This window comes from Crinia signifera, chromosome 6, assembly GCF_055691185.1.
Source record: "Crinia signifera chromosome 6, ASM5569118v1, whole genome shotgun sequence".
Lineage (NCBI taxonomy): Eukaryota > Metazoa > Chordata > Amphibia > Anura > Myobatrachidae > Crinia > Crinia signifera.
In genome coordinates this window covers 130,744,247-130,757,135 of record NC_139222.1, presented here as the reverse complement: position 1 = coordinate 130,757,135, position 12,889 = coordinate 130,744,247, and the positions used below count along the sequence as shown (strand labels likewise).

At 40.0% G+C, this 12,889-nt stretch overlaps 1 protein-coding gene across 2 annotated transcripts in view; it reads right to left on the bottom strand.

The window, feature by feature from the left end:
• Nucleotides 1-2,325: 2,325 nt before the first annotated feature.
• ERBB2 (erb-b2 receptor tyrosine kinase 2) overlaps nt 2,326-12,889 on the bottom strand; it is a 111,689-nt gene continuing 101,125 nt past the window's right edge. The window contains exons 20-27 of one of the 2 annotated variants that reach the window (XM_083147198.1): nt 12,375-12,560; nt 11,311-11,466; nt 10,372-10,447; nt 10,143-10,289; nt 8,066-8,163; nt 7,303-7,479; nt 6,834-7,107; nt 2,326-5,195 (exon numbers count right to left, since the gene is read on the bottom strand). In XM_083147198.1, coding sequence (XP_083003324.1) covers nt 4,831-5,195; nt 6,834-7,107; nt 7,303-7,479; nt 8,066-8,163; nt 10,143-10,289; nt 10,372-10,447; nt 11,311-11,466; nt 12,375-12,560 — 1,479 coding nt within the window. In that variant the 3' untranslated portion in view covers nt 2,326-4,830. The remainder of the gene's footprint in view (nt 5,196-6,833; nt 7,108-7,302; nt 7,480-8,065; nt 8,164-10,142; nt 10,290-10,371; nt 10,448-11,310; nt 11,467-12,374; nt 12,561-12,889) is intronic. The other variant, XM_083147199.1, reaches the window with a different exon arrangement.

Here is a 12,889-nt window from a genome sequence, read left to right as displayed (position 1 = left end):
TGTTTTGCACTATACGCTCTGTGTTTTTAAACAAATCTGCCATGCAATATGAGCAGACTAAGCAATATCCACCTGCAAATGGTCCGGACACACGTGCGTTGCCTGGACCACGTCCCCCCCACCAGCACTTAGACTGTGGTCCTTTTCCTGAATGTGGCGTGCACAGAACACATCGAAAAGCGTTTTCTGTACTTTAGTTTGCCATCCTGAATTAGCTCCTCTGTTCAAGCGATTGGATAAGGAAATCAGAATGGTTTAAATAGAAGAGTTAATATTGAGTAGGGTTGTTCAAAAGTGACTATACCTTTTAAATCAATAATTATTGGGGAAAATTAAAATAGTTATCATTACACTGAATGGATAAGATCTTGGTTGCAGGTTAGAAAAAAAAAGTTGTAGTAAATAGAGTGCAGTCACAGAAGGGTAATGTTATGAGTGAAGTACCCCGAGGGATCTGTACTTGGGCCAGTGATTTTTTTTTTTTAATCTTTATTGCTGACATTGCAAATGGTATTGAAGAGGAAGTATGCCTATTGCCGATGCCACAAAGGTATGCAACAGGGTAGACACACAAGGAGTGATTTAACAGTGGTTGAGGATCTAGGTAGATTAGAGGAATGGTCAAGAGCATGGCAACTACAGTTTAATGCCAATAAAATGCTAAATCATGAACTTGGGTCCCATAAATACAAAGGCTAACTATAGTATTTATGGCACTATATTGGAAACTACTGATAAGGAAAGGCATCTAGGTGTCACTAAGGGCCTTATTCTAGTTCACTATTTCTGACAAAATCCTTCTTAGATGGACAAAACCATGTGCACTGAAGGGGGGCAGATGTAAAATGTGCAGAGAGAATTAGATTTGGGTGAGTTATTTAGTTTCTGTGCAGGGTAAATACTGGCTGCTTTATTTTTACACTGCAATATAGATCTCACTTTGAAGTAAAACCCCACCCAAATCTACTTCTCTCTGCACAAGTAACATCTGCACCCCTGCAGCGCACATGGTTTTGTACATCTAAGAAGGATATTGTAAGAGAGTGAACTAGAATAAGGCCCTAAATGAGGAAGTCAAGTCAGATGCTTTGTTGCATGGTTACAGTATTAGACAGGGATGGCCAAACCTGTCCTCAAGATCTACCAACGGTGCATGTTTACCAAGCAACCTGTGGATCTATAGTAGGAATGAATGCAGCATGTTTGAACATGTGACTGTTAGTATTGACTGCAGCTGTACACCAGTTAGGTGATTTGGAAAACGCAGACGGTTGGTAGATCTCGAGGACTGGTTTGGCCACCCCTGGCAGACAATGTCTAGGTCGCCAGTCACTAGGTCGACTACTAGTGGTTGACATAGACTAGGTAGGCACCTTAAAATGGTCAACATTGACAGAAGGTTGACACAAACTTACAGTTGACATGGGCATGTTCGACACCCACAAGGCCAATATGCATTTTTCACTCTTTTTTGTGTGTCTATGTCAACATGGACACTTATAAGTGTACCCCGTCGCCTCGAATGGCTCGCTATGCTGCAGGCACGGTGCCTCATTGTGCTCGGCACACTATTATATTCTCACTCTATGCCCACTTGGATAGTATAGTATGAACCAAGTCGGTCTACACTAAAAAAAAAAAATTGTGGATGTTGACCATGCACATGTCGATCTTAAGCTGTGTCTACCTTCTGTCAATGCCAACCTATGGTATTTCATTTCAAGGTGTCAAACTAGTCACTGTGGACCATTAGTGGTCAACCTAGACATTGTCGACCCAGGGCCCACATACCAGTTGCATAGGGAGGGGAAGCAGCAGAAAGAAGTAATAATGCCACTGTATAGGTCATTGGTACGACCTCACCTAGAGTATTGTGTTCAGTTCTGAAGGCCATATCTCCAGAAGAATATAAATACATTAGAGACTGTACAAAGAAGAGCGACTAAAATGGTGCATGGCCTACATCACAAAACTTACCTGGAAAGACTAAAACAAATCTCTATTTATAGTTTAGCTAAAGGTGCCCATACACGTACCAATTACTCTTTACTTTTTGTGCTAAAATAGCATTGCATCGCATGCACAACGATGCTATTTTAGCACAAAAAGTACCGGGTAATTGGTGCGTGTATGGGCACCTTTAGGGCTGTGTACAAAACAACCGCTAGTCTGGGAGGATCAGACATGGAGGGGATGAGCTGAGGTGCCGCCCCCCCTACGGCTGATTGAATTGAGCCCATAAACTAGTGGGATGAAATGAAACTAAGCATATAATATACAGTTCAAATGGCTACAGTACTGTAATATATTAAAATATATGAAAACTTTTGTTCCTTTTTTAAGAGTCTTTAGTGTTTAAAAATGTCAATAATACAAAAAAAAACAGTATTAGATTTACTCTTACAGTCCCCCACCGTGAAACAAAAATTAAAAAATGTGCTGTCATGAGAAAACAAACTTTTCTGGAAATTCATACTGTACTTATAAAACATTTTCTAAATACAAAATCTGAAATTTACAAACTTAATACAAAACCAAAACAAAAACTTCAAATACTTAAACTTTACAGAAAGTACCAGGAAATTCTCTTGTGGTGCCAGTTACTGCAGTTGTGGGTAAAAGTGACTGTTGGCTACTTGTGCAGCCAGTGGGCCAAACCAGTGCGATTTGCGATTGGCTTGGGTAAGGTCAAAGATATTAATGACAGACTTTTCATGCTTACTGTAAGGATGCAGTGACTGTACTGTGAGGTAATGAGCAATCCTCTTTACCAAAATCAGTTTGCCAAATGGTAGGCTTGCCATAATATCCATTTGTTGGGAGACCTGTGATTTACACAGGTTCTGTGGCGCATTAAAACCAGGAAAAAAGCAGGCTTGTATTTAGCCACCACAGAACTTGTGTAAATCATAGTTATCCTGGATCATAGGGATGTTATGTCAAGCCTAGAAGTGCTACAATACATTTTTGGCCTGCAGGCATTGAGATGCATGGGTCGTAGGTTCGACAGTAAGAAGGTGGACAGTCAATAGGTCGACCACTATTGGTCCATAAGTCGACATTAAAAGATTGACATGCCTTAGATTGAAAGGTTGACACAAGCATCTGTCTATGTTGACATATGTTAGCATGGACCGATTCCCCTCGCATGGCTCCCTGTGGCGGTCATGCTTCGGACACTATTATAATCTAACTCTATTTCCACATGGATAGTAAAGTATGAAAAACCACCAGTTTTGGGGAAAAAATGCAAAAAACTCATGTGACCCTTCCCATGTCACCCTAAGGTACAGATGGAGCCCTCCTCATTTATCCTGTTAATTGGATTAAGTGAGTAATAGGATTACTATGATAATCCCCTACCGTATTGTTCTGTGTATTGTATTACTGGTGAGAACAATAGGATGGCCATGGTGAGCCACGACCTAAGGAACAAAGTTGACAAGAGCTCCAACTGTATGTCAATCTTTTCATGTGTCGGCCGATGTCCTTTTGACCTGCCAACCGCATCCCAGCAGTGGAGCCCGGTCTTTTGTGGGGTGAACCAGTATGTGTTAGACTGCAGTCTATAAATTCACTAGGAGCCGGTCACATCACTGAGGCATGCTATCTCACATTGGAGGCAGACCTCATGTTTATTCAGTTCGCAAGAAACTAGTTACTGGTTCTCGGTAAATATATAGGTTCAGCAAACAAGCCATCCACTTACAATGTGTTTCATAGCAATGCATCTGTTTCCTGTTGTCTAAATAGGTTACATTCTCCTGACCTATTGGATTTCTTCCACACTGGTAGTAAGGACATCTGGTCAAGGTGGAAGAAGATATGCATGGGCTGCGTATGTGAATATGATACCTCCTAATCACTCAAACATAAAAGCATGACAATGAAGTTACCTCAGCATCCCCTCAATTTAAAAAATAACTACTTGTTTTACAGTAATAGAACTGTTAATTGGAGAACCTTTATCTCCAGCTGTAATAGTATTAGGGCAGTTCAGGTTTGAACCATAGTAAAACTGTATTGGAGCTCCCTAACAGCAGAACTGAGACCCTTATTTCACATAATTTTTTACACACTCCCCAGAAATTACAGATAACACTGAATATATTTTTTAACTTCATTAGTTTGTTGGCAAATGGTTTCCAAAGGAAAGCCATTCACAACACTATTGTACATAAATGTATATATATCTTACACCTGGAGTTTAAGCCTTCCTTGGTCTAACTTTTTACAAGATGGAGAAGCCGTAAGTAAGTAACGGAGATTTTAGATTCTTTATCAATACTTCAGTGTGAAAAAAACATAAGCTATATTGTTTTATCTAAAGGAAATGTAGTAGGTATGCTTGTTACATTTCATGTATGATCTTACTGTACATATGCAATTTTTATAGTGAGTATTTCATTTTGATTTTAAAAGCCATGCTTGGTTTAAAATTGGCCTGGTCGTATTTCTGGTGTGCACTAGACTCCCAATGCAACCCAAGATATAACACCTGCTCAATGTCCAGAGAACTAGATTCAGTGGGCAATTTATAGGATGTATGATTATGTACTGTATTAGAACCCAATAAAAAGACTCATCTTATATCCTGTGTTACACAGGTTATATCCATGTAGATTTCAGGACTAGGCTTCCTTATCTGTCCAAAAGTTTACCAACCACAACTAGGTTGGTTTCTGATTGGTCAATTGAATGTGTCTGGCAGCAATGATTGTGATGAGCAAAAGAGGTTGTTTTGGAGTCAATAATTCATATGTTTTTCCCTTTTCGTGATGCCGCCTTCAAAAACAGCTGCCTATATCGAGTTACTCAGTCCCAGTGCCTTTACACAGTCACATCCCGAGGCCTTATCATTGCCCCATCTAGTCCTAAGTACTCTGGGTTTTCTGCAGTTGGAGTAGTAAATCCGTTCATTCCAGGGTTCGGTTCCGCCCCGGCTGCATTCAGTTCATGATTAAAGTAATAAGGATTATCAAAGGCTTGGGGAAAAGAGTTTACTGAGTGTAGTCTCGGTGGAGGAAGATAGTCTGGATTTTCCACAGCAGCCATTGCTACTGGGCTTCTTGGCTCTCTGACCAAGCCATTCCGGCACAGCTGTCCCTTTTGCCTCTCTAGAGTGGACACCGATGTTCTTGGTGTCTTTACAGGTGAGCGACTTCTGTTTGGTTCTCTTTGGTTCACGTATTCTGCTTGATAGGAAACAAAAAATGAGCCCTTAGCAACATGTGAAGCTTTCTATTTGTTTTTAGACTATGGGGGACAACCAATCAGCTTCTGACTCATTTTTGTTTAAGCAGACTGTGAAATGACAGAATAATTAAAACATTTACAGATTACGCTGCTGAATACATTAACAGTACTTCCCTTGTACTTTAAATGGAGGATTCTGGTTTATTCATACTACACTGAGTGCATGAGAAAGGGGACAATCCCAGATTTAATTCTCTATCTCTGGTGATGGTGACATCATTTTTATGATCAATGTGATCGAAATATATTATGAGTGAAAGGATAAGAGGACATCCTGACAAATATATACAATTTGGGTCTCAAATACCCCATTTGATAATAGAAAATATTGCATATGATAACAAAAAAATGTATTACACAAGGAGATGCTTTTCTCTTTTTATATGTAATCTCGTCCTCTGAAATTAAATAGGAGAAATCCTCCACTTAACATACAAGGGAAGTACTGTTCGTGTATGGGGTTAAGGTGTGTACCCCTTTATTTGACAGGGGCTAACAGGTTGCTCTGAGCGAAGATTGGAATACACTTACTTTTCTGTATTTTGTAAAATGACAGAAGCTGATTGGTTGGTATTTTCTCTTCACTTTATTACACCCCCCCCCCCCCCCTTTCCCCATTGTCATTAACATCCTCTTCATTTTATATTATTTGTGTCAATTGTAAAAATTACTATATACTGTATGGCTTGTTGTAATAGGCGTACTAGAGTTTAGTTTTGTTCTGAAACACCCACATACACAGAGTAGCAGTGCAGAGGGTCACCTCATTCAGACTTGGCTACCCACAAACGTATTGAATGTAATGCAAGTTATTAAACATAAGTCAATTGAAACTGTAGGGCCACTTTAGTTTTTGCACTAGATAAAAACATGACTTAAAGTGCATACACACTGGGCAGTGGTTAAAATGACAAAACTGAGCTGCTTTCAGCTCAAAATCGCCCAGTGTGTATGGGCCTTTATGGAAAATATGTTGTATTGCACATGTGCACAACTTGATACTGAGAGATATCATTCATTATATCGCCCAGTGCATCTGACCAATGGATGATGCATACTCTTTCTTAAAGACCCCCTCCGCCATCTGTGAATGTACAGACAAGCAAGCGGATCCTTTACGATACGCTTTGTCTGCCGGCATCAGCAACTGTGTATGCACTTACTGATGTCCGTACCCAGCTGGTAAGTTAACTACAGTAAGGGCATGGAGATGCAAACCAACCAAGCACCTTATACTGTACATATGTCCAATTATTACTACAATACTTTCTAGAGACATAGTTGTGCTTGAAGTTGATGAGAACAGTTGCCGGTTTTGAGCTTGAACTATCCTAATGTTAGTTACCTTCTCGCATCTCACAATACAGAGGCAGCGGAGTAATAGTATGGATTAATTTTTTAACTCTAAATTTTAATCCTTAGTATGTTTAAAATAAAACTTACACAGTTTTGTTTTCTAAGAATAAACATTACAGTTCTGTATAAACTGCTGTAACCTTCATCAAAGCCATGCTAATTTCAGTGCATAGAGATCATGAATAATTCTGACACGCATACACACAGTCATCCTGTAGTACCTGGTGGGTATGCCAGGGATCCTGGTGATGCACAGCCATCAGTTTCAAGCCCCCTTCCATCTGTCGTGTTTTCCCCAAGCTGTGTGGGGTCCTCACAGTACCTACGCAGGAGACTGTTCTCTTTGGGGTGTGGCGGTTCGAATACATAGTCACCCTCACTAAGATCATCAGAGCCACTGGCAGATGACTCATTTGACATTGTGCGAGACAGCAGTGGTGCCACCGGATCTAGTCTTTCCATCAACACTTGGTCTATCTGTGTCTCAGCATCACTCTGGTGAGAAAAGGGAAGGAGATTCATGGATAAACCATAGTTCTGTTAGTGAACAATGAGTTTCTATACATATAGATTATAAGGGCTATGACTGGTGACTGATTCTGTTCTATACTGACTATGGGTTACATGGTCAGTATATGCATACAGTAGAGAAGTACAATAATATTGGCTGACTAAGAACTGTTCCCTTACTTGTGTGGATGATATTCTACTTCGGTGTTCCGTTGTAGGATCCTCAGAGCCAAAAAATCCCTGGTGGGGAACCAGATACTCCTCAGCATCCACTAAGCCTTCAACGCTTATGTCCTGCAACAGAGCACTATAAAACTGGGTGGTCAACGGGCTGGCCTGGGCCATTAGCTCTTCATCCTGGAAGACATGAGAGATTAAAAGGGTTAGTAGATTACACAAATGTGTCCAGAAATGTGCTGCAATTTAACAGGACTGAGTACAGGTTGAGTATCTCGTATCCGAATATCCGTTATCCAAATTATTCCAAAAACCATACACTCCAGAAAGTGACAAAAAAAAATTTGTGCTAAAAACTCACTGGTGACATTTGTAACGGCACTACTGCGGACATGATATGTAACTGCCACTATATATGTACAAGAAAATGATTGCTTAACATTCAAATTCAATATCTGAGAGAGTACACAAATTTGGTTTCATGTTTTGAAACCTTGTTTTTTTGAACAAATAAAATATATTTGGTATATATTTTATGTGGTTGATGTGTTTATACAGCATAAATGCAAGATACTTCAAAATACATCATTGAAATATTAAAATATTCCAAAATACGGAATAATCTGTTATCCAAAATTCTCCTGGTCCCGAGCATTTTGGATACGGGATACGCAACCTGTATTGAACTTATAGTGTAAACAGAACACTTGCAATAGCGTTTACTATATGTAAAAATGTCAGGTCAAGCATGTCCCTGTTTTTGTACCTCAATGACCACGAAACGCTTTGGATCACGAGCCATTCGGGAAAACTCGGTGACCAGCTCACGGAATTTGGGCCGGCATTCTGAGTCTATCATCCAGCCTGTTGAGGAAGAGGACAGATATCAGATGGAACTGTTCAGTAAGAGTTGTGTACTGTAGATCATCATATAAATGTCCAGAATTAATTATGATATAGTCATAAAAAGCTGGTGGTTTTATAAGTGATGCAAGAAAAGAGCTAAAGCAATAACACTCATTAAATAAATCATTATTATCTTTTCTTTTTAATGGTGTATTTGTATGAAACTTGGGGGGTGGGGGGGGGGGGATTCGGACCTGGTCGGCCAGGTACATATTCGCCCCCCCCCCCCCCCGGCATTCCCTGTAAACGCAAGTGTGTCAATCCCTGCTCAGGGTGGGCGGCTGATGTCACATGACGTTAGCGTCCGCCCCGAGTTTGGCCATCTCTGTTGGAAATTAAGTCAGTCTAGACTGACTTATTTGCAAACTGGTGAAAAATCATCTTGATGGTGAGTGACCATCGAATAATTTCTCACTCGTGTGGCTGCATGCTAGTGGATGTGTAACACATCCCCTTGCATGCAAATGCTAACCTGCTCTGTCATAAATTGGATTGTTTTCTTAAGAAATGTTTATGGGCCAGATTCTCTAAGCTTCAAAAGTGATAAAATAGAGAGTGATAAACAGCCAGCCAATCAGCTCCTGTCTGACATTTTTCAAACAAAGTCTGTGACATGGCAGGTAGGAGCTGATTGGCTGGCTGTTTATCACTCTCCATTTTATCACTTTTGAAGCTTAGAGAATCTGGCCCTATATCTCTTAAATATTCAGTCACTATACAGTGTGTCACAGCATAAAAAAAGTTTGAGAACCACAGTTATTCGGTATGATAATTAGCTGCAGTATATTAAGTGAACCTCCATTTTCTTGATGATCTTTTGGTTACCTGCCAGCATAGTGTCTTAACCTGGTGTCTTTCTTAAGTAAGATGGCCACTGTTGGAAACACAGCCAGGTCTTATGCACCCATGAGTGGCAGCAGCTGCTGTCACCAATGAGGTAGCTAAGATTAACGAAGGAGGAACTAAGTAAGCAAACAGTTCTGTAAAAAAAATTGGCAATGTAGTGTGTGTATCAGTTATTATAACTGTCAGAGTAGTGTGCATGCCAGCAGTGTCGTGCGAGTGTCCATTTTATATAGGTTGGTAGTGTAGTGCAAGTGTATATGTTTCTGCCCACATACATCACACCTCACACACTGTGGCAGTGGTGTAACTACATAGATGTGGGCCCCATAGCAAAAGTTTGTAAGGGCCCCGATTTTTCACCTAATGCTGAAAAATGTATACAGCACATGATACTTTGACAGGCCAAGTTGGCCCTTCTAAGCTCTGGGCCCCATAGCAGCTGCACCCACTGCACCTATGGCAGTTACGCCCTTGCACTGTGGCCAGAACATATGTGACACACAAACTGTTCAAGCAGTACATTTTCATATACATACAGCCAAGCACATAGACATTTAGGCACTGGCATAATACAAAAGTCTAACATAGTTATCACTATCTCAGTATGAATCCTGCCTAATTATTGCATAGATTAGAACTGAGTACCTGCCCCCCCTGGCAGCCATGGTTGTCACTACCGCTGTTACGGCAATTAAGCTACATATAAGAGATAAGCTACATATCCGGGATAAGTACATATCAGGGATAAGCTACATATCAGGGATAAGTACATATCGGGGATATATTCAGTGAAAGCGACAATAACTGTTGTGATGCTAAACATAATACATAAAACATAATACTTGCAGCAGTGCTGAGATTGTTAATACATAGGCCCTTGGCCTGGTGAGTTTTTTTAGTATGAAAGTTAATAGTGTATGTGTAAATGGATTTTGTGTTTGGGTGAGGCCATTATAAGCTGTGCTACAGACAGACACATTATAAAGCTTTTGCACTTAGGCTTATTACTACAATAACATTCAACATGGGAAAGTGTGTAGACAGTTTTGTCATACTGCAATCACTGCAAGCTTCAAGTTACCACAACTTACATTTTACCATGATCATATACACGTCTATGGTACACACGGGTGGCTGTGGGAGTCTCTCTCCTTTCTCCAACAGGTCTGGAATCTCACGAGCTGGGATCCCATCATATGGTTTTGCCCCAAAGGTCATAAGCTCCCACACAGTAACCCCTAAAATGCAAAATAAATGTAAGGTCCTGGCGACGTTCAGGGCAAAGTTTCTGACAATGTCTTCACAGATGAAGCTGCTCACCGTAACTCCATACATCACTCTGATGTGTGAATTTCCTATGCAGAATAGATTCCAAAGCCATCCATTTAATGGGAACCTAGAGGACAGGTGTTATTAGCATATTATGATTGTGAGCAGCGATATATAAATCATTGGACTACTTGTGCTCTACTTTCTGCAACTATTCCTTTAGGGACAACACGCCCATGGTGATGTACAATAAAAGTAGTCTTTGTTTGTAAGAATGCAGCATTGTCATTAGATCATGGAGACATTAAGACATATTTCAATGATGTTACAAGTTCGATTAACTGTAGATTTCAGGTAGGTATGCATTATAGCACACGACAGGACAAAGCTACCGGTGTATAAGGTGATTGAATTGAGACATTCTGACATCCATTTTCCATCACAGCCACAGGCCCACAGATACTCCACCTTGAGATTGAATCATACCAACTTTCATTCCTCATCTCAGTGACACAGATTTCATAGGGTCACTTTGTGGCGTGCCGATATCCCTTGACCCTGATAAGTGCTCTCATTGCCATTTGGGCTATTAATTATTTCATTCATGCTGTTAATCCTTTAAAGAGAACATTATGTACTTTCATACTTGTTTGGTTCTGTCAATAACTTTTTAGTGCATATATTTAAATAAATCAATTGCTTAAAATATTTTGCTTATGGTTCTGTCAATATATGATTATAATATCAGGCACTAGTATAAATGATCTGTTTAGAGGTTATATGCCCTCTGCCATGTTACAGGCTGTGTTTAAAAAATGACAGTTATGAGCTGATTGGCTGGTTGTTTATCACTCTCCACTTTATCCCTTTTAATGCTTAGTGCATCTGGTCCAACGTCTAATAATTATTGTGCATGGCTTTGTCACTGCAGCTCAGGGATAGCATTTGCCTACTGTACTATGAGCTATGTGACTCCTCCTGGTATCTTACCTTCCCGCCGTCTGCATGGTACTCCGTTTCATCCACATCCAGTAATCGTGCGAGGCCAAAGTCTGTGATTTTTACATGTGTTGGGTTTTTCACTAACACATTCCTTGCTGCCAAATCTCTGTGCACCAGGCGGACATCCTCTAGATAGGTCATACCCTGTGATTAACATACACATGCCAACCATGAGTACAAATGATGGAGTGATCTCTAACATAACTGCCTGGTGGGTTTCTATCATTTTGCACAGTCATTGGGGGAAATTTACTAAAGGAAATTTGTAAAAAAAAATAGGTGTATTTGTATCCAGAAATACGAATACGAATTGCCGTATTTTCGGGATAGTAAATGTCAAAAATAAGTGTATTTCTGGATACAAATACACCTATTTTTTACAAATTTCCTTTAGTAAATTTCCCCCATTGTATAAATCTGCCACTAATGAATATATTTCAGATGTCCATGCAGCAAAGAATGAAGACTGTGAGAGAGCAGCCGACCAGGACACCCGCAGAAAAAATGCATTATTTGCAGCAAAGTTTATAGAACACCATCCTAAACAATATACCAAACATATATAATTTTATTATTTGTTATTAGAAATGATGAAAATACTTTTTTTATTGGGCTCCATTCAGACAAGAGGTAAATTAAGTGGATCCGCAGGTAAAATACATACAGATATCCACTTATCGCTGAATGTTCAGTCATGCATGAGATAATCAGATGGCTAAATATAAAAGCAGCGCAGTAACAGGACTTTATGGCTTCCTGTGTTGGCCACATTTCTTGATCACATGATGTTATGCCAGGGTGTTAGGCCTCCAGCTGCCGGGAAGAACATTGCTGCACATTGCATTTCCAGGATGCGCCAGGGGACTTCATAGACTGCTCTATGCACATCTAGAGCTGTGGCAATGTAGCAATGATTCTGGCACCCCAACTGCACCACTGTGGGGCAGTGACGGTTATGCTCTGTGCAACACCACTGCTCACACGCCCCTAGTTACAGTCCTGATAAATAAGTGTTCTTCATTTATTTGCGCTGTATTAGATGTGTGACATACCTTGGCAATTTGCACACACCAGTTGAGAAGGTCTCTGGATGCAATGCGATCCTTATTTTCTCGCACATATTCTAGTAGACAGCCATAAGGCATAAGCTGTGTAACCAGTTGTACTGTGGACGTAAGGCAGATCCCCAGCAATCGGCACACATAAGGGCTTGCCACCCCTGCCATGACGTATGCTTCCTGTAACAAATGGTCATTTTGTTGTAAGCAAAATGACAGATTCTGTTCACAGATATCTGTGCAATATTCAAAATATCCTTCATATGGAAATGTATGTAGGGCTTTATTTATGAAGCTAGAAAATAGACAAGCAAGTCACAAATGCTAGTATGCTATTATTTTTGCTTGTCAGTCTTCATGGGCAGGTGCATAGGATTTGTCATTTTTATAGCTTTCATTAGAAAGTAAACAAAAGAACAAGTGTGATACAGTATAATGGAAATAAGACTATAAAGCTAATCAACAATCTTTTGCACATTCTTTTAGCTGATTTTAAACGAATATTAATA